The sequence below is a fragment of the Scardinius erythrophthalmus genome (genome assembly GCF_964197995.2).
Source record: "Scardinius erythrophthalmus genome assembly, chromosome: 10".
Classification (NCBI taxonomy): domain Eukaryota; kingdom Metazoa; phylum Chordata; class Actinopteri; order Cypriniformes; family Leuciscidae; genus Scardinius; species Scardinius erythrophthalmus.
In genome coordinates this window covers 16,083,718-16,108,286 of record NC_138230.1, presented here as the reverse complement: position 1 = coordinate 16,108,286, position 24,569 = coordinate 16,083,718, and the positions used below count along the sequence as shown (strand labels likewise).

Genomic DNA, 24,569 nt, shown 5'->3' with positions numbered 1-24,569 from the left:
CAATATTTTTTTTACCTACAAGAGTCTCCTAGGATAGAAGGAATGGGTGGATATTCTGGAGCAACTTGGCATGTCTGACTGACCCTTGGCCATCTTGGTTTGGAGGGGGAAAAAATCGAAACACAAAGGCTTGCCACTTGGTTGCAATTTATAGGATGATGCACCAGGGTCCAATGAAGAGATTGATGTGCAACTTTGCCATAAAAACCAGTGCAAATTCAAGAAAATGCTTTTTTAATAGCTGCCCACTGTAGTGACCACTATGCGTGAAAGGGTTAAGGCGAGACACGGCAGGCAAAAACATCGATTTTCATGCAGTGGTCAATTTTGAGATTTTGGGCTAGTTTACTCCTTTAATATGTGTTCTTTCAAGCTGCTATAAAGAAAACGTTGAAAATATACATTAAGATGTTTATTTTATTACATTTTGTTTACTTGCGGCAGTAAGTTTCTCCCGAATTTACCAGGAAGTTAGCATTACAACGCGACACGCCGAGCTCCGTCTGTTTACTGAAGTCTGCCATGACCGGTATCACTGTGAAGCTCTGAGTCTCCTGCACAACGCTATGTAACCCAAATATGGGCATTTCCTTTCTATCAGTAACCAATCGTGAATATCCAAAGGGGGATTTAAAGCTACGACGATTTCTCATTTAGAGCTATTTAAATCTTTAACTGCCGTTTTCTCAAAATGAGTTTTTGTCATTCTCCAGTAGAAACATCTCAGCCTATGTAGCACCTATGTACAGTACACCAAACTTTCCAGTTATAAACATTGGAGTATTCTGAAGATATTTTCAGAGGGATTTGTTAATAAATCATTCCTGGCCTGATTTATGTGACATTTTAATCAAAAAAAATGGTGAAAATCTATTTTTTATGGCTATGGACAGTATATTTTGATTTTATAGGTAATGAAAGTATATATCCTGAAATCCCTCTGAGTTTTTATTTTCATCTTGTGTGTAAATAAAATGAAAAAATGATTTTTCACCTGGCTTTATCATATGTTCAGATCTATCTACCGAAAATATATGCAAAATCGTGCATATTTAATGAGATAATGCCTAATTTGCATAATTAAACATACAAATTTCTAAAACTTGTAATACATTTTTTTTATATACTTGTTAAAGTAATCAACTGAGGAAGTTTCATGGTGATATCTATTATTTTAAAATTTTACCCTATTCACCTGTAGTGTCTCGCCTTAAGTACAGTTAATTGTATTCAGTTGTGTTGTAGGCACTAAAGGTACTTTTTACTTCTATACCGAACAGCCTCTTTTAAAAACAAATCAAAATGAAAAAAATGTAATATAAGTACAGGCTAGCTTCTATTTTGAATAAAAGACACGTCCACTGAAGAGCTTTACATCTGCTTGTCCACCACTAGATGTCCCCATTAGACACTTGATGTCGCCAGAAATCCAATAGAACAAGCATCCCACTAGCCATCCCACATCCACGTTGGCAAAAATGGCCTGGATCTCCTGTATGAAACGTGTCATACTTCCACATTTTCAAGGCTCGTTGGTCTAGGGGTATGATTCTCGCTTAGGGTGCGAGAGGTCCCGGGTTCAAATCCCGGACGAGCCCAATTTTTTTAAAGCCTTTAGAATCTTGGAACTGACAAAACTTTACATTAACTATTTACTTCTACATGCTGTACAGTCGGTCCAGTGTTTTCCAACAGCGAAATAATTATCTCACAATTATCTTACAATAATGATAATAATATATTTTTTTCTGAGGACATGAACCTCTCTTAAAGTCAACATGAAATAAAAATGTGTGGACTATTGCAGTATTTAACATCATTATTTAAAAAAATAAATAATCATATTTAATCAAAATAACTGCCCTCCCTCTTGCAATGACATCTCCTTTCTTCTCTGATGACGTGTTTACTGGCGCGAGGGCGGGACAACTCACTCACACGAGATCACAGCAACAGCAAACCACAATGAGCCAACAAGCAATTCCCAATAGACAAAAATCAAGTCCTGCCCCACATTTTTTCTTGTTCGAGAAGTCATTTCACTCGGATATATTACAACAGGGAAGAAAAGAATAATTGCAACTTCAGTTTCATGCCAAAATTTAGTTTTTATTTTTATTTCAATAGATTCAACACTAACTAGATGTACCCAACCCGTTCTCATTCCCGGGGCGTAATATACTTACGCTTTTGACACGTCCGTCAGCGTACAATTTCAACGCACATGGCACCCATGAGCGTCAAAAGAGACGCACAGAGCTTTCCACTAACTCCAATGTAAACCCATCCGCGGTACTATTGAACGCCCAGGGCACGGCGAACTGAGTGTTGATATAACATCCCGGAAGTGTCCTCACTGTCAATTCAAATGTTTTTTATTTTATTTTAATATATACATATATTCATTGTTTTGACAATTTCACCATTAATAATCAATTAATCTCGATAAAATATATGGCAGAGAGAATACCCATAATTCATTATCATGGAGACACTGACGGAGTCAGTGGATTCACCCAATCAATTCAATTTTTTTATATATATATACACATATTATATATTATATACACATATCATTTTATTTTGATATATTTAAACACAAAAATGTGATTGATAATTCTACAATATGAAAATGTTATGGTCATTATTATTATTTTACTTTACAACCGTGTCATGAATATTGATTGGTTTAAAGATTAATTTATTATTAATATTTATATTCAACCTACTATTAGCCTCAAACCTTACCATTTCACCATTAACAATAAATTAATCTCGATAAAATATTTGTCAGAAGAGAACTACCCATAATCCGTTGCCATGGAGACACTGACGGGGTCGGAGTTTGATGGGAGTTTTTTCTAGTTCGTGAGCATTTTGTGACGCAGGTAAGTCACACTTTGGCTATTATTTAAGTTCTGAAGGTGATATTATACAGCTGTTTTAGAAAGACAACGTGTCTGGTTTGATTTGCTAAAATCTCGCAAACCTTTTTCAAATAGTAAAAAAAATACTTTGACTCGTTTTCAAAGTAGTTTAAGCCAATTAAAACTATAGCTAACTATTTTCAAAAGATCATGTTCCCTTAAAGGTATATTAACATTTACACTAAATACATAACTTTCAAAAGCCAGGACTAATTGGATGTAATAGAGGATACCAGGGCTAATATTTCATGTAGGGTACATTTACACCTTGCATTGATGGCATAGCTGCTAACTTACATGCCTGTTAGCCTGTTGGTTATTTACTTTCTCCTGTCCCACTATCATGTGGTGCTATACCTTAATTTTCTACAGTGAATTGAATTTGATATTAGCCTCTGAAGATTTCCTTCTGCCTTTGTCTATTGCAGTCCATTCCAGCACTGTGATGTGTAATTAGCATTAAAAGTAGATTTCCTAATATGTTGAGATTTTAGCAGTTGGTTAAGTGCTGGAAGAGCAAGAGAGTAAATGGTTTACTGACAAAAAAGTGGGAGGTGTTTGATATTTGTTGCACTAAGTAGAAAATTTCAAAATATTGCATGAGTGTAATAACACAAATGCGGTTGTTAAAAGACTTAACATTAGCTCAGATACTATATTTTCTCTAGGGAGCAGGGTGGCTTAAGTATGATATTCCAATTCCTGCTACAGATGAATTACAAATGAATGATGATCAGGCTTCTCAGTCTATTTAAACGTGTTTATATAAGGTTATTATTGACTGTTCAAACTTTATCTTCTTTGCATTTAAGTCTACTCTTACTGACAAACAGCAGATGCAGATGCAGTCACTTAGTGTTGCTTGCTTGCTGTTGTTAACAAGTAATGCATCATTTTAATATGATATTGATAATCCTGACATGATTAATTTTCATTTGCAGAAATGACAAATCCCAAAAAAAAACCATGCCCTTCATGCCAGACTCTTAACAGGCTTAACAGAAAGACCTGCGTTGCCTGCCTGTGCTGTCTCCAAATCAATCTGAGAAAAAAACAAGAAAAGGTCAAGAACAGCAACTGGGCTGCTTCAGTCAAAAAGAACCGCAATTTCAGTAAAATTTTAAATTCTGCCCAGCTGTCGGTAAGTTTTCATAATCCTGATTTAACAAGAGGTTGGCCTACCAGATAATTGTATAATCATCACAGTTGTGAATTTTTTAAATATCATTAAAGGGTTAGTTCACCCAAAAATGAAAATTCTGTCAGTAATTACTCACCCTCATGTTGTTCCAACCGCGTGAGACTTTCGTTCATCTTCGGAACACAAATTAAGATATTTTTGATGAAATCTGAGAGCTGGATCACTCCTCCATAGGCTTCTAGGTGACCGAAACTTGCTGGCCCAGAAAAGTTATTAAAGAGATCGTTAATATAGTCCAAGTGGCTACAGTGGCTCAATCTTAAGTATGTCAAGCGACGAGAATACTTTTTGTGTGCAAAAACAAACAAAAATAATGACTTTATTCCACTATTCATTTCCTTCTCTCTGGGCCTCGTAGTCTTTTTGCGCAGCGCATCTGTGTTACACGTCACCACGTAGGCTCACTATTGGCCGACGCTGGTCATGTGTGTGATGACGTGGGACACAGACGCGCTGTGCAAAAAGACTACGAGGCCCAGAGAGAAGGAAATGAAAAGTGGAATAAAGTCGTTATTTTTGTTTGTTTTTGCACACAAAAAGTATTCTCGTCGCTTGATATACTTAAGATTGAGCCACTGGAGTCACTTGGACTATATTAACGATCTCTTTAATAACTTTTCTGGGCCAGCAAGTTTTGGCCACCTAGCAGCCTATGGAGGAATAAGACAGCTCTCAGATTTAATCAAAAATATCTTAATTTGTGTTCTCGGTCTTACGGGGTTGGAACAACATGAGGGTGAGTAATTACTGACAGAATTTTAATTTTTGGGTGAACTAACCCTTTAAGAGTTAGAAGGTTTGTGTTTTGGTTGCCAGAAGGGCGAGACAAATATAGGTGGGGTTTAAGACTATTTTAGAACAGACTTCTAAAGCTGAAAGCATCCACACTTATACAGGCTACATTGACCTGTCAGAGGATTTGCAAACTGTGATCTATCCAAACATTTTTGCTTTCACATAAGTGAATCTGCCCACTTCTTTGCCACCATCAGGGCTGCAATGAACCACGATTCTTTAACAATGTCTACACTGTACCATCCATAATCTTCTGTCATCCTAATTCGTCAAACCAAAGGATACAAATATTTGTCTTCATTGTTGTTCTTGCAGGTTTTGAAACTCAATGAACTTGGCTACAAGGCAATTCTTTTTCTGGGCCATCAAGACCGCAATGGCCAGATGATCGGTGACATGATACACTTTCTTGAGCCTTCTGGGACTGCTCAAGATATCATCATCAAGATGAGCCAGTTGTATGAGCATCTGCTGAGAAGTGAGTTGTCCTTAGTTTAACATGAAAATATATACTGTATTTATTAAGTAAGGGATAATGTATAGTGTATTCAAGTATTGTATTCTTGTATTCAAGATCCCCCCGCTTCGCGTCGGGATCCCGTTCAGCCTGTCGGGGTTGTTATTCACTATAACAACCGGCTCACTATACATTATCCCTTACTTATTACATGGCTACCTACAAAATAAATAAATAATTTGACATAAATTATTTATTTAAAAAGGAGTTTATTGATTTAAAAACGATTGTATTGCTTCCGCCAAAGAAAATAGTCCGTTCCGTGTCCATAGCAACGCGCTGTTATACTTCGCAGCGGTCTGTTATAAAGAAATAACAGACCGCATTCTACATTGGAATTCAGCCAAGCCATGTAATAAGTAAGGGATAATGTATAGTGAGCCGGTTGTTATAGTGAATAACAACCCCGACAGGCTGAACGGGATCCCGACGCGAAGCGGAGGGATCTTGAATCAGCCTGAAGGGGTTGTTATGCACTATAACAACCGGCTCACTATACATTATCCCGCTTATTACATGGCTACCTACAAAATAAATAAATAATTTGACACAAATACATGACACACATGTAATAAAAGAATTTATATACTTTCATTTTCCCCATACAGAATATTTAGACTGTATTTAGTGGTATTTATACGTATGCCACATTTAGCCATATACTATTCATATCATTCAAGTGCCTTAGTAAAAACAGTGCCCCTGTAGCTCACCTGATAGAGCACGAGCATCATGTACTAAGGTTACCGCAGTTGCCCAGGTTTGATTTGAGCCAATACCCTTTGCAGCTTGTCATCCCCTCTTCTCCCTGATTCTGTCATTCTTTGATTGTCCCTATGCCTTTATTCATAAAAGTAAAAAGAAATCGCTTGCACTCCTTCAAAACCACATATTAGACAACCTGTCCATTCTAATAAAATCCCTTTAGGGCAGGGGTCGGCAAATAAGTCTGGCATCAGGCCAACTTTTTTTCAAGCCAATAGATCATTTATATTCTGACATTTGCCGGCTGTGCAACCTATGGCCACTTAATCAATCACTTAAGCGGAAGTGATTATTTAAAGGGATAGTTTACTTTAAAATGAAAATTATGTCATCATACACTCACCTAGCCTGGTAATACCAGACTCTGCTACTTCGCTTTGCTTCATAGAGAGAGTCTGGAATGGCGTAATAGAAAAACGTTTTCTTTCTCGCGGGGGCGGCTTGTCTAAAGTTGAAACTCATAGGTGACCCGTAAGCCAATCACATAACGTTTGGTTATGACGTATGTTATGCGCCGTCTCAGTCGCATCAAATTTCCACTGTATGATGCGAAAACAAAACTATTGCGCTAAATACCAGTGAACATGGCTGAGAATGACTTTTGTGAAGATTATGTGAAGTAAATATATGCATCCATGGTAGAATCAGGGCCTCTAAACTAATATTTGACAGTAGAGAGAATTGAGAAAATATTTGTAGCCAACTGTCAAAGTTAGGATTAGTACTGTTAAACACAGCTCTTAGTTCTTCTCAAGTCTGTCGGAAATGCAGCAACTTAATTGCAAGATTACAGCATGACATGGAAATATTTAAGGACTGGAAAAGAAAGGAGACACTGACCTGTCAAAAGGGTGCCAGTTTGAGCTTGACAGATAAAACTCCAAGGACCATAAAAAAGCCAAGGAAGTCATGACTTGCCATCACAGAGCAGTGTCACCGAGGTGGGTTAAACACTACAATGCTAAGTTTGAAATAGGTTCAAACACTCTTCTTGTTCGGGCTTCAGTTTGCAAATGCCGTGAATTTTCTCCACAACAGACCGAATTGCATCCCGTGTCTCCATATCCGCGATCGTTTTACAGAAGCGAACTGAAATTGAGCGGAAGTATGAAGTCTGACGTAGTCAGGCTAACACTCACCCTCAAGTTGTTTCAAACCTGTATGAATTTCTTTGCTGAACACAAAGGAAGATATTTTGAAGAATGTTGGCAGCCAAATAGTTAACTGGAGCCATTGACTTCCATAGTATATATTTTTTCTTACTATGGAAGTCAATGGCTCCAGTTAACCGTTTGGTTACTGACATTTTTCAAAATATCTTCCTTTCTGTTCAGCAGAAGAAAGAAATTCATACAGGTTTGAAACAACTTGAGGGTGAGTGTATGATGACAATTTTCATTTTAAAGTGAAGTATCCCTTTAAGTAACTTTTGCTTTCATGGCTGTTTCAGCACCCGCCTTTATAATAAAAAAAATAAATAAAAAATGTATCGAAGTAATCCTGCCGCTTATTACCAACCACTGCTTTAGGGGCTATGGCCTCAACAGGCTCATGTATTTTACCATTTTAGATCTCAATAGAAGAAAGCCTAAATGAGTTTTAAAACAATTGAGTCTCCACTTTCATTTCATTTCAGGTTTATTGAGCAATGCACACTTATAATACATAAATGTGTAATGTGCCAGAAGGTTTGGGTTTGTGGTGCTGTGTTTACAAAGTCGCTCAATAGAGGAGGAGCCAAGAAACTTATAAGGGCATACCGGTTTATGTTTTGGGGATAATCTTGGTCAAACACTGTCTTCAGTTTCCTTTATGTTTAACATCCACGCTGTGGTAGTTTGCAAAACACCAATGAACAAAATTCATAACCAGACTACTTGGTAGATGTATCAGTCTTTGTAAAATAAACAAAGTTTACTAATGTCATTAGAGGATGTACGTCATAAAGGTGTATGCTCAAACCCTTATCCGTGTCAAATGTGAAAACTAATATTGACTAGCATAAATATCATTTATCCCTGCTTCACCTTTTGTATTGTCCAGCAACTGAAATATTAATTGAGGTATATAGTTGATCGCCGGGAGGAAATTGTCTGATTTGATTAGAAAGAGGGGCTTTGCATTGACTGTGCAATAAAAAACAATAAGATGACATAATCTTCATAGTGGATTATCTAGCTCAAACTGTTTTAAGTGCCAGCAACTATATTAACATGGTGTTTTAAAAATGGGAATAATATTAAGAAATCTAAATCACAGTGTTATGTCTGGAAAATGCAATTAGGGTAAAGGGGGCCAGGACACAAAGACACTTAAAACACTCTGTGTTATGTTAGTCTAATTACGTTCACAGTGGGGAAAAACCTAAATAATGACCAAACTGTGTATTACAATATTTACAACTAGTCATTGTTCGACAACCTATTTAACATAAAATGTGCTGCTATGTAAGCTGCAAAAAAACATCTTATTTAATATGTATAATGTGTATATTTATATTTCACCCAGTTTTACTTGCATTTAATATTCAAAATTTGCAGATTTATGTGCTCATCAACCAGCTTCAGGGGGACAGCAGCCCAGCAGCAGCCCAGTGGAACCAGTTCCACCAGTGCAGGAGGACTCAGCAGCTGGAGTAGCTCCAGTGACTGAAGAATATGTGCTTCATCTTGTGCCTGTGTCACCTTCTCCCCTCTCTCATCCTCCTGCTCCCTTTCCTGCCTCCTCTCATCCTCCTGCTCCCCTTTCTGCCTCCTCTCATCCCCCTGCTCCCTTTCCTGCCTCCTCTCATCCCCCTGTTCCCATTTCTGCCTCCTCTCATCCTCCTGCTCCCTTTCCTGCCTCCTCTCATCCTCCTGCTCCCCTTTCTGCCTCCTCTCATCCCCCTGCTCCCTTTCCTGCCTCCTCTCATCCTCCTGCTCCCCTTTCTGCCTCCTCTCATCCTCCTGCTCCCTTTCCTGCCTCCTCTCATCCCCCTGTTCCCATTTCTGCCTCCTCTCATCCCCCTGCTCCCTTTCCTGCCTCCTCTCATCCTCCTACTCCCCTTTCTGCCTCCTCTCATCCTCCTGCTCCCTTTCCTGCCTCCTCTCATCCCCCTGTTCCCATTTCTGCCTCCTCTCATCCTCCTGCTCCCTTTCCTGCCTCCTCTCATCCCCCTGTTCCCCTTTCTGCCTCCTCTCATCCCCCTGCTCCCTTTCCTGCCTCCTCTCATCCCCCTGTTCCCATTTCTGCCTCCTCTCATCCTCCTGCTCCCTTTCCTGCCTCCTCTCATCCTCCTGCTCCCTTTCCTGCCTCCTCTCATCCTCCTGCTCCCTTTCCTGCCTCCTCTCATCCTCCTGCTCCCTTTCCTGCCTCCTCTCATCCCCCTGTTCCCCTTTCTGCCTCCTCTCATCCCCCTGCTCCCTTTCCTGCCTCCTCTCATCCTCCTGCTCCCTTTCCTGCCTCCTCTCATCCTCCTGCTCCCTTTCCTGCCTCCTCTCATCCTCCTGCTCCCCTTTCTGCCTCCTCTCATCCTCCTGCTCCCTTTCCTGCCTCCTCTCATCCTCCTGCTCCCTTTCCTGCCTCCTCTCATCCTCCTGCTCCCTTTCCTGCCTCCTCTCATCCTCCTGCTCCCTTTCCTGCCTCCTCTCATCCTCCTGCTCCCCTTTCTGCCTCCTCTCATCCCCCTGCTCCCCTTTCTGCCTCCTCTCATCCCCCTGCTCCCCTTTCTGCCTCCTCTCATCCTCCTGCTCCCTCTTCGTCCTTCTTGCAGCCTACTACTGGCCTCCCAGGAGAAGGTGCCACAAAACCCCCAAAACGTCAAATAAAAGGTTAGTAATCAAAAGACTGTGCAAATGTAACGGGGTAACCTGAGTTGTGACATGTTGTGACATGTTGTGAGTGGTCAAAGTGGGATTTGGTGGAGAAACCCTAACATCTAGTTGCCTGATGTTGTCATACTCATATTCTAGTCAGAAAGTGAGTCTGATACTGCTCCATTGGGCTGTGATTATGGGTAGTGTTTTAACCGAACCAGGAAATGCTCTGCACTCAATTGGATAGACCTACAACCAATCAGAGCAACGGAGTAAATGACTGGCAACGCCCACTGATTATTTCCACCTCGAGTTGATGCCCATTTTGGTTGCTTCTTTCATTTGGTCCTCCATGAGTGCGACCAAAGGAGAAACAACAATGACCATAGGGTTTTCATTGCACACCATCTTCTTAGCGACCATCAGGACCAGCTGATAAATTAAACGTTTGCTGAATCCCTTAGGAAGGACAGCAAAAACATCTTTCCGATCGATAAATGCGTGGTTCTCTGTTCCTCTTTTAAAATGAATGCGCTGTCTACATCTTCTATAACAGACGCGATGGCAGAATCTACACATCTGAGTTCTCCAGCTGCAGCAATTCTTTGTTGTAAACGAATTCAACCAGTTCAGGCATACCTGCTTCTCAACGGATAAAGTCCAGACCGAACTTCCCCACCGTCAAAGTTCGGTTGGCATCCAGGCTAAGTTAGTTTGGGGGGAAAAAGTTTCCGTTGATGACAACATCAATCATGCAATGATCCTGCATCAACGATTTTGTACCTCCAGCTCTTTGGAGAGATCCATTGTCAACCTACTTCAAACTGACTCACAGATTGGATGATTGAAGGTCAGGTATATTTGCTTTACAACATTATATCAACCTCTTTTGGCCAAATTGAGGTAATGGATCATAAGCCTCATCTTTGAGAGCAAGCGGGCACATAGTATGTCAAGGCATCACATGCAGAGGAGAGCGTGCCTATGTTCCCACAGCCCTATGTTCCATCATTACCCAGGTTGTTTTTCTTTAACCCTAAACCTAAACCCAATATAAACAGGACTGTGGGAACAGAAGGCTGTGGGAACATAGGGCCTAATTTTCTACATTTTTTGTAAAAAAGAATTTCTTAGAAATGTGGGAACATAGGGCTGACCCCATGCAGGGCAGGGTCTTTGTGCAGCAGGTTGATGGGAATAGGCAGCTATAAGCATAGGGCCTCTATAATTACTGTAGATTAGATAGAAAGACTGCAGCAGCAGCATGCCAAAAAGGAATCTTAAAGTTAGAAATAAATAAAATGTCATGGGTATTGTAAAAAGTAGCCTATAAGCCAACAAACTGTAAAGGTAAATGGGTTGCCCCTTAAACCTGTTGTAATTCCATATACTTATTTATTATTATTATAATTGTTACATGAAGCTGACTCATTTTGCTCACATAAAAAAAGATAAAAACAAACAAAACAAAAAAACAAGCAAACCCCTTCATTGTATCTTCAAAGTACTCTTTGAAGCATGTCCTTAGATATCATATGGACCTAGAATGCCAAAATTAAAACTTTGGATTAGAGCCAAACCAAGTACATCGTTGGAAAGGTCTCGCCCCGGAGAGTAACATATGTCAGTAAAAAGATTATTCATGGCTCCTGCTTTGATATATTGGCCTTTGAACCCTGAGCTCGGTGCATATATTAAGTTCTATAATTTAAAAAAAAATTATAATACAGACATGGGACCAACTGTTATGGAAAGCTCTTGACCTCATCTAATAGTCAGTGTGGTCAATAACAGGGGGCGCAATTACATATAGGAAAAATATAGGTAAAATAGATTTTCACCTATTTTACAATTATATATTTAAAATCTGATTTCACACATGAGTGTATCATGCCCTTAAATATCACAATAAACTCTCAAATCAGTATTTACAACTTCCAATTCTAGGAAGAACAGTAATGTAGACTAAAAACTACAATTCCCTACAGCCGCGCTATGCAGCTTGATAAAATAAGCGCCATATATGTAGTTTTTCTGGTTTATAAACCCTAGTTTATACCAATTAGGGTTGTAAAAACATATATCAGCTTAATATATATATAAAAAAAATACAGTCAAACTAGTGATTACACGGCATCTATCGAAATAGCACGATTGCTGTTAACTTAAAGTAAATATCGCGGTTAATTTAAGTTATTTAGCAAAAACACAAACTTCCGCATGACGTAAGTGAATATCAGCCAATGGGAAGCGTGAAAAACTCCCCGCGCCATGGGGTACGTATGACGCAAGTGAATATCAGCCAATGGAAAGAGTGAAAAACTACCCACGCGTCGCGCATGCGTGGGGTGAAACTCACTGTGGCTCTGCAGTCAGACCCATACACAGTAAAGGTCAGACCCTCACCCTTCTCCGCCGCCGCAACATGGTTATTTTTTTGTGTGAAGGTGCACGTCAGGCTACAGCATGGCATTTACTCGACTCAGAAGTATTATCAGAGATCGAACGTGCCCCCGGATCAGTGACAATCACAAAACACTGACATCCCAAAATAAAACATGTGGCACAGTCATAGACTGTAGACAGTACGCCTGCTTTATTATGTTAATTTCAGTTATTATTTTGATTGTAAAATATTTGAACTATCCTTACCTATTTAGTAACTAATTTCCAATAGATAGTGTGCTGTGAAAATAACTAAAAACATGGTCAGATATCATTGTGGGTACAGTAACTTCCCCATTATTTTTTACTAATTGAAAATAGTAGCAGTACCCCTCATTTAAAAATTTTGAACCCAAACATTGTTTTCAAATGTGTCCTTTCAAAAACATGGTAACAGAAACAATTATATAGAAAATGTTTCCCACAGTTAGATAAAAGCCAGAGATAACATCCAGAGAAGTGTTTATTGTTCAATAACATCAAACATAAACATAGTGCATTTAGTCTTCATCAGAAGTGCTCTCATCATCTTCTGACATCTCCTCCTCCGATGAGTCCATTTCCAGAAATGGTTGATGGCTGAGGATTCTCATATAAAAGCTTTTTACTTTTACCATTTCTGCTTTTAGTTTAGATTGTTTCTCAAGAACCAGACATTGTAGTCCTCTTTGCACATCCTCGGGCTGGTCAGCAAACGAGGCTGTAAAAACAAAAGATTTTCATATTATCATAAACACACTATTCTTAAAGGTCCCCTATTATGCAAAATTCACTTTTGCATGCTGTTTGGATATAAATGTGTGTTGGCAGTGTGTGTGTACACAACCAGCCAGCCAATAGTGATAAAAATCCACTCACTCGTTTTTCTGAGCCCCAAAAAAATGACAATTTAAACATACTGTAAAAAATGATCTGTTGGGTATTTTGAGGTAAAACTTCACATACACACTCTGGGGACATCAGAGACTTAGTTTACATCTTGTGAAAAGGGGCATAATACGGGACCTTTAAAGCCAATAATGACACTTTAATAAGTATTTACAAAGTAGGTTTCAATAGTCATATTACAACAGGGTTGTGAAATGAAATTTAGATACAAGCTTCAGGAGGCAGTTTTTATAAGTAAATAAAAAACTGTCAACAGTCAACACTTGTTGGTGCAAGCTATTGCTCTCTGTTCTTTCCGCTCAATACTGGAGGTTGAGTACTTTGAGCGGTGACATTTGCTAGACAGTGACAGCCTGTTGTGTTTATTACGTATCTAATCTAGTTTGCCTGGTTTATGTTTAAATTTCAGATTTCAGGATAGTAAGCAGTCATTTCCCTTTCAGTAGAAGAATGTGGAAAAGAACAACTCTAGTGACAAATTTTGCACAGATACAAATTAGTATAGTCCAGATCTGATATTTCAGGAGACATACATAGACAAAAATAGTGCTTACAGTTTGAGGAGAGAGTTGCCAGCATCATAGATTTTGCCCTCATTGCTGTCCAGTGTTGCTGCATTTCCTTAGAGATAATCGTTTCCTCCTCTTTCAGGCGTCGCACAGCCATTACCTTCTCAAACACGGTTCTTTTGGTGTGAAGGTCAGCAGCAGCAGCTTCAATTCATCAACATCAAAACAGAAGACATTAGAGTTAGAAGTTTTGTTCTTTGGATTAATACAAATAAAATTATGCAAGTGCTCAGATATAGATTTTATTAAAGGGATAGTTCACTTTGAAATTAAATTTTGATATGTTTTAGCTTACCTCAAGGGCATCCAAGATGTAGGTGTCTTTGTTTCCACAGTAGTTTCAATTTGATATTTTTAGGTCAAACCGTTCTTGTCTGTCAGTCATATAATGCAGGTCTGTGGTCATCACCTCAAAGAGCGTGCACAGAGAAGTAAAAAATTTTTTTTTACCTCACACTTGGAAGCACGCACGTCCTCATATCACTTGGACGTGGTTGTGTACAAAAGGTAAAAACGATATAAATACTGTTTGTTTTCTCACACAAACCGCTCGTTTCATGTCTTAGGCCATCAATGTGTACTTATGATGGGGAATTGTTTAATTTGGACGATGGGGAATTGTTTAATTTGGACTTTGTGCATGCTCTTTGAGACAGTGACCACAGACCTGCATTATATGACTGACAGACAAGAACGGTTTGACCTAAAAATATCAAAATTGAAACTACTGCGGAAACAAAGACACCTACATCTTGGATGCCCATGAGGTAAGCTAAAACATATCAAAATTCCCTTTGAAATAAAATGATCCCTTTAATGGGGAACTTACTTTCATTTATGTTGTTCCAAGGCCATTCAGTCAGAACACTGGCATCAGTGGACACAATTTGCTTGGCTGGTTCAGCCAAGTTGTTATACTCGCAAATGGTCACTGCCAAGCGTTTTTTCTCATTAAGAATGACTTTTCTGATCTTGTGACGCCTCTTGTTGCTATCTGCAACAAAAAAAAATAAAAAATAAAATTCTGAGTATGTATGTATTTAAAGGGGTGGTAAAACACGATTTCACTTTTCTAACTTTAGTTAGTGTGTAATGTTGCTGTTTGAGCATAAACATCTGCAAAGTTACAATGTTCAAAGTTTAAAGCAAAGGGAGATATTTGCTTTTAAAGAAATAAATTTCTAAGAACTACAGAAACGGCTGATAGGGACTACACGACATTCCTGTGGACATGCTGACATCACTATGTCCAATATTTACATAAACCCCTCCTCTGGGAGCACAGTACATAAAGGGGGCGAGGCCATTTTATGTTGCTTTGAAAAAGAGCTAACCAATCTGAGCCCATTGCATATTTTTGAGGGCGGGGCTTCATAGAACCAGGAATCATCCGGACGTTTTTACAAGGAGGGACAGAGCAGTGTAGAATAATGGGTAAATATGTGAAAAATAATGTGAATTTTTAAAAAACGAAGCATGAACATGTTACAGTGAACCCCACAAACACAATCAAGCCTTTGAAAAAAGGTGTTTTACCACCCCTTTAAAATCAAATCCCGATTGTGACACTTTTAGCAGTGTTTTGGAAAATGTGCATTTTATTCCTTTAACCACCCTGGATAAGATTTTGTTGGGTTTTCTGAACTCCTGTATAGGTTACCATGTGCATTTTTTAACTAGGCAATGTCAAATGTCTTCAACTGTGACCTACCAGTTTGTTTGTAAAGGTTTTGGGTCCGCACTTTGATGATGACTGCGAGCTCTTCAATTCGTGCCTGCAATGCCCCAAGGCTGCCATCACCTGGATCAGTTTCTAAATCAGAGTCATATTATTGAGTATACACATAACCACAATCATTCTATTACATTCAGCAATCATTTTTCTTTAAGCATAATTAGGGTTAACCAATGGTTCACGTTCACTCTGTTGTGTAACCCCAGGAATTTCACTGACAAGATCATTGTTGATTGATCAACAATGATCAATAAGCCATCTCACCCTCAGCCCATTGCTGCACATCAGACACCCATAGCTGCAGTGTGTCATCATCTACACCAAGCTCATCTTTGGTAGCATTCAGGATGTCCACTTGTTCTTTGAGCATCCTTACAGTCTACAATAACAAATGTCCTTTCATGTATGCATGTACATTATTTGTGTTTATTTTCATTATGATATCAACATCACTGTAGAAAAATGTACCTTGGTGTATCTCTGGCTTAAAGTGCGGCCCATATTCTTGACTTTCTTTTTATTCCACCCGGAAGCCAGAAGGGTCAGCATATTTGTTCTTCCTGAATTCAATGTCAGTGCAAATAAATAATCACCTCCTAGACACAGACACACAGAGACACACAGAGAAACACAGAGACACACACACACACACAGGCAGGCAGGCACACACACACACACACAGACACACAGGCAGGCACACACACACACACACACACACACACGCACACAAACACACAGAGACACAGGCACACACAGACACACACACACAGACACACACACACACACACACACACACACAGTCAGTCAGTCACACAGATACACACACACAGACAGGCACACACACACAGAGACACACAAACACACAGACAGGCACACACACACAAACACACACACAGACAGACACACAGACACACACAAACAAACAAACAGACAGACACACAGACACACACACACGCAGACACACACACACGCAGACACACAGACACACACACACGCAGACACACAGACACACACACAAACACCCACCCACACACAAACACACAGACAGACACAGGCAGGCACACACACACACACACACACACACACACACGCAGACAGACACACACACACACACACAAAGAAACAAACAAACACACAAACAAACAAACACACAGACACACCCACCCGCACAGACACACCCACACCCACACACACACACACACACACACACACCTGCTTTGGACATGTACTTGGTCGTGATTGCTGCCCTGGACAAGAAACTGTTCACTTGCTCAACCTCTTCTCCAATTGTTGAGCCTGCACCTTCCTGAAATGCTCCTCCCCATTTAATCTAATAAGAAGTGCGTACAATAATCATAAAATAATGTTATTTCTAAATTACTCAATGACTCAAATGACTACTAACTTAGTCATTAAAGTTGCAATGTACCTCGCATTTCCCAGTGTGAGCCTTTGCGTGCATTACAGACAGGAAAGGACGCATGGACAGGAGCTTCCTCATCTCAGGGCATTGCTGAGCCACCTTGGACAAATATGGGAAATATTTGCATGCCACATCGGAGCAAAGGAATGTGATGTTTCCTGGGGCTTTTTCTGCCAACATCCTTTGGAGGAAAAGAGGGTAGGCAAAGATCTCCCCTCGAAACATGTTCAGTGCTCCAAGGAGGACTCCATGGCGACAGACAGCAATTTCAAGCCCTTCCTCATCCAATTTGCTGGTGTTTTTCCTGGAAGACTCCTTAGCTGCTCTCCAACTTGAAGATCCACACGACCCTTTTCCTGAGATCTATAAATTCAAAGATTATAACTGAACTAAATGAATTTTTAAAACCCTCTAAGAATTGTGACTGTCAACTGGTTCTCAAAGTTACTGGACTGGCTCTCTGCCATTTGTTCATAATATACAAAAAATTGAGTCTCTGAATAATATTTTCACTGTGTCAAATACTCTTTCGGTGTGGAAGGGTGTCAAGAAATATTTAGCTATTCCTAATAAGTTATCTTTTAAGTCTCCTATTGCACTCAATCCTGATCTTTCCCCAAGCGTACAGAATATTGGTCTTCTGACCTGGAGGGTGAGTGGACTGTCAGAGTTTGGTCATCTATTTGATAATGGTCAAATGAGGTCATTCCAGCCATTAAAGCAGGAATTTAACCTGCCCAGTAAAGATTTTTATAAATTTCTTCAATTACAGCACTTTTTGGAGTCACACTCAAAAGAAGGTACCGGTAATATACGTTTTGATCTTACTGACGTGGAAAAACAGCTTCTCTCTTCAAATACTCTTAAGAAGAAGATCTCTGAGTTATATTCTTTGCTGTCTAATGTTGGTCCTTCAAGTTTTGATTCTTTGAGAATGATATGGGAAAATGACTTAGGATCAAATTTTAGTGATGAGGAGTGGTTATCTGTTTGTACATGTGTTTTCTCCAAAGGTGTCTCAATTTCGGCCCAGGAACAAAATTATAAATTCATTCACAGGACCTAACTCCAGTTCAACTTCATAAAATGTTCCTCAATTCTTTTCAATTATGTTTCAAATGTAGGTCGAACATTGGCAAAGTGATGCATGTGTTTTGGGATTGTGATAAAATCAAAGGTTACTGGAAAGAGATCCACATGGTTGTTCAAAAGATTATTGGAAAGACCTTTGCAAATGTTTACCTTCTGAACTGTAAAGCTGGTCTATGCCTGGACTGTGACAAAGAAAGTGTGTTGAACTTCTGTATATATTTAGCAAAAAAATGTATATTATTACTATGGTCAACTCCTCAAATACCCTCAGTTAATATGTGGATGAGTCAGGTTGCTACTCTTTTACTTCTGGAAAAACTAACTCACGATCTGCATCAAAGATCTGATGTTTTCTGGCGCACTTGGTCTTCTCTGTGGAACTTTCTGGAAGATGCTTAGCGACTGATATATCTTTTTGATTACTGGTCTATAAAATGTCCCTGTTATGTATTTACTTTGATATGCCCTTTTGAATTTTTTTATTATAATTATTTTGTTTTTGAATTTTATATGCTTATGTATGAACATATATATCCAAAGATTGTAAGATGATATAGCTAATATGGCTGTACGTGCTGTTATGAGATACCGGTACCACTGTGTTGTGTTATTGTAAAAAAAATAATAATAAAAAAAAAAAGTTACTGAACTGGATGTGTTTGTTTGCAGAACTACTGTAGGATAAACTAGTTTAACACGTATGGAACCTCCAAATGTATTGATATAAAAAGCCTTTACTGTCCTTTTAAAATAGATAGATAAATTAAATCTGAGCTTCATAAAATTTTCTAGATATGCCTTTCCTACCTTAAAGTAATCTTAATAAGACATTAAACCCTGGAGAAGCCTAAACCAAGCAAATCTAAAAAATATAATTAATTTCCTGCACAGGTTACACTTTCTTAGGTTAAAGACTCTTTCATTTACATTTAAAATAAGTCTCTATGATTATGTTATTTTACTCAAAGTAAATAATGTCAAGACAGCAATGAGACAAAAACAAATATTGAAACTTGCATGATTTGTTTGTCTGTGGATGTTGTCAACAAACTCAGCAACCTCCTCATCTTTCTGAATAAAGACACCTTCAAAGTTGCCTGGCTCTGAAGTGCTGAAACAATACAGTGAGAGCTGTTCAAACAAATAATGTCCATTTTCCATACACTGTTGACATGGGCTACAAGTTAATTTAACCCATATCTAATGCATAATGTAAACAATATCATTTCATATGAAAAATTCTACGTTTTGGCTCCTTAACCTGATTTGGCTACTAAACATTCGAAGTGTAGGAACCAATAGTTAGGAATACTTTTTTTGGTCTAAAACCCTAAATTTGAAATACCTTGCATTTGATTTGAAGCGATAAAGCTTGCGGTTTCCGTCAACTGACACTGCAAGCATGTCTGGAGTGCAGGCAGGGCAGTCAAATGATTTCTCGTCGAATATCTTCTCCACCTCGTATGTCACAGCAACCCACTCAGAAAAGCTTTTGCTGAAGGTATCAGCTGATATTTTGCCCGCCTTTTAGATTTAGGACAAACATAGGAAAAAACTCTAAGGAAAATAATATTTGTGTAACTCACCATAAACACTAACTAATAAACATTGCATGCATCTTCATTAAGCTTGGCAAAATTGAAAACTCACTCTTCCGAAGCGCTCTGTTCTTTCATCAAGCATTTTGACGTACGCCTTAAGTGATACACCTGGTGCAGCCATCTTAAGGTCATAGAAAGACTGAAAGACATCAGTGGTATACAGGGTGCAGAAATTCATGGTGCCAGGCCAGTATCCATCACGCTGGATGTCCTCAATGGTGGGGGACCATGTTAGGCAACAGCTGGTGCAACTCACAACTGGCAATACAAGGTTGTAGCGGCCTGTAGGGAGCATTAATTTAAATGAATAAATTAAGTAATATTGTTAAGGAAAACAGGCTGTTGTCTTTTTTAAATTCCATCTTTAAATGGTTATAGGAAAAGATTGCAAGAAGATGTTGCGGAAAACATAATAATGCACTGTAAATGTAGGTACTGCCACCTTGTCATACTCGTGCATTACAAAAAAATACCGTTTTGATAATAACACACATACACCCACAGTGAAATTGGGCAAAACCCCTTGCATGATGAGTAGTCATGAACAATAAGAAGGAAGGGAGATCAGTGCGTATGTGTGGGTGTAGTGTGTGTGACAGAAGTAAAAGAGAGACGGAGCACCAGCTGTGTCGGTGTTGTGCAGGTTTCCGCACCTCACGGGATGGTTGAATCTAGTGATGCACCGAAATGAAAATTCTGGGCCGAAACGGAAACCAAAAATTTAGGATGCACTTGGCCGAAAACCGAAACTGAAGCCGAAAATGGCTTCTTTTAAAAAACTTATACATTTTATATTAAATTGCTTGAAATTAATGGATCTTAAATGAAAAATCACAATATAATAATCAAACTTTTATTAACAGTTACATAACAAAACATAAAATATTTTAACAATAAATATAAATAATAATACCAAATAATATTATCCTTCAAGTTTTATGTTCCATTAAATAAAATAGTTTTTTAAAAGTTGAGCAAAAAAAAAAAAAATCCACAATTTTGGAGATTTTTCCAGAACAAATGTTATATATTGCAACTTTGGTGTCCTCACGTATAGGGCTGTCACTTTTGTGAAAAAAATCCTGTTCGATTTTTGAGACAAGTGTTCATTGAATCGTTAGTAAATTGCCTATATTTGGCGTTGATCCGTTTTCAACATAGGCAAATCCACGGACAACTAAACAGGCATTAGGACGAACGTAAAGAGAGCGCTTGAGACGCACACAAGTCAGCAATGTGGACTGCCATAACATCAATGAAAAACATTACTGAAGGCTACATTTATTATGCACTATATTGTACATAAATAGGCTATTTTGTGAGTGTGTGTGTGTGTGTCAGACCCTGCAGTTGCTGTGTGACATGCGTTCGCTGCGGGCGTATCGTGACGAGCTGGACGCGCTCCGAGAGAAGGCCGTTCCCTATTTTCGTTTTCGAAACGTGTTGGTTGGCCCGATCGCTTGCAATAAGTGACAGCCCTCTGACATGCTTAATCTTTGATAGGCAGACGCGTGATAACAGCTCAACCGTGAGTGAAACCTAAGCGCTTGCGCACGGATGGGAGGGGCGGGTGGCATTCACTTTCGGTTTACGTTTTCGCCAGTTTTTTTTATTTCGGCCCGAAACCGATAATGGCATTTTCGGCCGAAAATTTCGGCGACCGAAATTTCGGTGCGCCCCTAGTTGAATCATTTATCAACATTGATGAACTGGGCAAAGAATATTATATCGTTTTTATACAGTACTTAGAATATACCCGTGAGGAACCGTGATGTGCATGAAATTCTCAGCGGGCACAACTCGGCACAAGACTGGCAAGCGAGTGGAGCAGATAGAAAAATGTCAACAATATGCCTCAGTTTATCTGTAAGTGTACAGGGTAAGTTACACTGACTAAATAATAGAAACTGCAACTTCTCAAGAGGCGAAACTGCCATGTGTAAAATGTCCACTTACCATTTATGGTAATGACAGACACATTTCTGCCAGGTGACGCATGAATGTTGCCTGTTGAACAGCCACACACACGATCTGGTCTCTGTATAGGTAACAGCCGTGCTATCAAAAAAATGAAAATGTGTATTGTTTAGATACCAAAAAAAGCACACACACTAACTTGTTATGCAAAATTAACTATTTCTTCAACTAAAAAGATGCATTGCATAGAGAATTTGAAAAACATCAACATTTGGTTTCTTAATGTGAATCCAGTTACAAGAATAGCACGTTTCATCTATAGTAAGGCATAATACTTGGAAATGGTCTTACCCATTTGCTGGCGCAACTCTGACAAAGGCTGCCGAAATCCTCCAGTTAGTGACTCTCTGTTGTGCAGGACAAAGCGTGAATGGACAGCAGTATCACAGTCCTCACAAAGGAACGGGAAAGGCAGGCAGTCCAGACACCTCACTACAGCTTGTTTGCCACACTGGCACCCACAATGTGGATGTGGATCTTGGGTAGCCAGCATATTTTTAAGAAGAAATGGTCTGGCCTCTTTCCACTTTTGTGAGGACACTTTGTTTCTGATCTCCCACTCAGTAGCAGCTGACTCGGATGACGCCTCACAAATCACTGCTGTGTCCTCCAATACTTCATCGTCTACTACATCCTCAAGCAGTTCAAGGAGCTCCTGACGAAGCACCTCAGTTTCAGATCCTAACAGAAAAAGAATGAAATAAATAAACTTCGCCAATAAACCAACTCTATTGTTTCAAATTGACAACAGCTCATACAATTCTACCTAAACCAAAACGGTCAAGAAATACCATCTAAACTAATAATAAAAGTATAATTTATCCAGGCAATTACAATACACTATGCTTTAATTATGTACCTTTTGTTAGGTTGACACTGGAAACAACATCAGTAGGTGCCGCACATCTGGGCTGTTCTGTGTTAACATTTTTTTTTTTTTTTTTAAGGAAATACAGGTGGCAAAGACAGGCAGGCTTTATCAGAGAGACTATCAGTTTTCAGTACAATTCTGACAATAACATTTGGTCTGTTTTATTAATTGATGGTATTGCTGCTGAGACTCCAACCCCTTCAACATGACATAAGGAGAGAAGAAAGACAATCTGGAACTTTGAAACTCCTTTTCACAGACTTTAATAAGGTTATGGAGATTAAAACCATGTAAATATCCATCTTTTTTAGTTTTCCATAATCACAAAATGTGTTTTGGCTTTACCTGTGCGTTGATCTTGCTTGGTAGTTGGCGCTGAAAATGACATTGAGACCAATTTAGTAATTGAAATTGTTAAGTAAACAGAAAGGAGAAATATAAGTAGGACTACTAACCAGATGGCATTCCACTGGATTTCTTACTGGATGAAGGCCTTTTAGGAATAACAAACCCATGCCTGTCACGCTTCTTCCATCGAACAGGGGTTGGGGTTTGTTCCCTCTGTGCCTCGAGTTCCTTCTGAGCCTCACTCTGTGTAATTCAACAAGACACAAAAAAAAGCAACACTCCAAATAATGAATATATAATTTAGGTGTAAAATAATTTTCTTCGAACGTTTTGCCATAATGCAACACTTAACTTACCTCCAAAACCTGAAGAAATCTGTTAACATCCTGAAGCTTATCCTCTAACTCCAAATCTTCAGCATCGAAATTAAAACCACTCATTTTTCAACAAACTAAACAGGAGAGATAATATTGACAGAACACAAAATAAACAGATAGCTTACTTAATAAAAACCTACAATCAAATGCATCTTCATAGTTTGTATTCGGGTGAAAATGTAAAGTAGCCTGAAACAAATATGAAAATACATGCAAAGTTATAAAGTGAGGTTATATTGTCATAATTAGCAACGTTGTAGTTGTTTTTTACATAAATACCTGAATTTTAATTTTACACACACTATTAAATTATATTGTAATTACATTAACACTTTAATAACGCAATTTTAGCTAGCAAGCCCGTTAGCTAGTTTAAATTGGCTTATGAGAACGAGTCAACGATTTACATTTAAATGTTTTACTTCTTGAAAAACATTTGCGAGATTTTAGCAAATCAAACCAGACACGTTGTCTTTCTAAAACAACTGTATAATATCACATTCAGAACTTAAATAATAGCCAAAGTTTGACTTTAAGTTACCTGCGTCACAAAATGCTCACGAACTAGAAAAAACTCCCATCAAACTCCGTCTCCGACCCCGTCAGTGTCTCCATGGCAACGGATTATGGGTAGTTCTCTTCTGTCAAAGATTTTATCGAGATTAATTTATTATTAATGGTGAAATGGTAACGTTTGTGGCTAATAGTTGGCTGAATATAAATATTAACAATAAAATAATCTTTAAACCAATCAATATTCATGACGCTGTTGTAAAGTAAAAAAAAAGAAAAAGACCATAACATTTTCATATTGTAGAATTATCAATCACATTTTTGTGTTGAAATATATCAAAATAAAATTATATATATATATATATATATGTTTAAAATCTGAAAAAAAAAAAAAAAAAAAAAAAACATTTGAATTGATTGGGTGAAGGGTGAATCCACTGGCTCCGTCTGCCAAATATTTTATCGAGATTAATTGATAATTAATGGTGAAATTGTCAAAACAATGAATATATGTATATATTAAAATATAAAAAAAACATTTGAATTGACAATGAGGACACTTCCGGGGTGTTATATCAACACTCAGTTCGCCGTGCCCTGGGCGTTCAATAGTACCGCGGATGGGTTTACATTGGAGTTAGTGGAAAGCTCTGTGCGTCTCTTTTGACGCTCATGGGTGCCATGTGCGTTGAAATTGTACGCTGACGGACGTGTCAAAAGCGTAAGTATAT

At 38.6% G+C, this 24,569-nt stretch overlaps 1 protein-coding gene across 1 annotated transcript; it reads right to left on the bottom strand.

Moving 5' to 3' along the window:
• Positions 1–12,573: 12,573 nt before the first annotated feature.
• On the bottom strand, positions 12,574–23,868 carry LOC308697014 (uncharacterized protein). Its single transcript, XM_081376040.1, has 17 exons — positions 23,305–23,868; positions 23,056–23,191; positions 22,946–22,975; positions 22,589–22,645; positions 22,021–22,410; positions 21,709–21,810; positions 19,802–20,034; positions 19,497–19,675; positions 19,169–19,262; positions 17,066–17,422; positions 16,849–16,966; positions 16,105–16,196; positions 15,901–16,015; positions 15,613–15,714; positions 14,731–14,895; positions 13,887–14,045; positions 12,574–13,144 (listed from the first exon to the last, which is right to left on the bottom strand). Exons 1-17 carry the CDS (start codon positions 23,386–23,388, stop codon positions 12,945–12,947), a joined length of 2,613 nt encoding a protein of 870 aa, XP_081232166.1. The 5' UTR covers positions 23,389–23,868; the 3' UTR covers positions 12,574–12,944.
• Between the last annotated feature and the right edge of the window lie 701 nt (positions 23,869–24,569).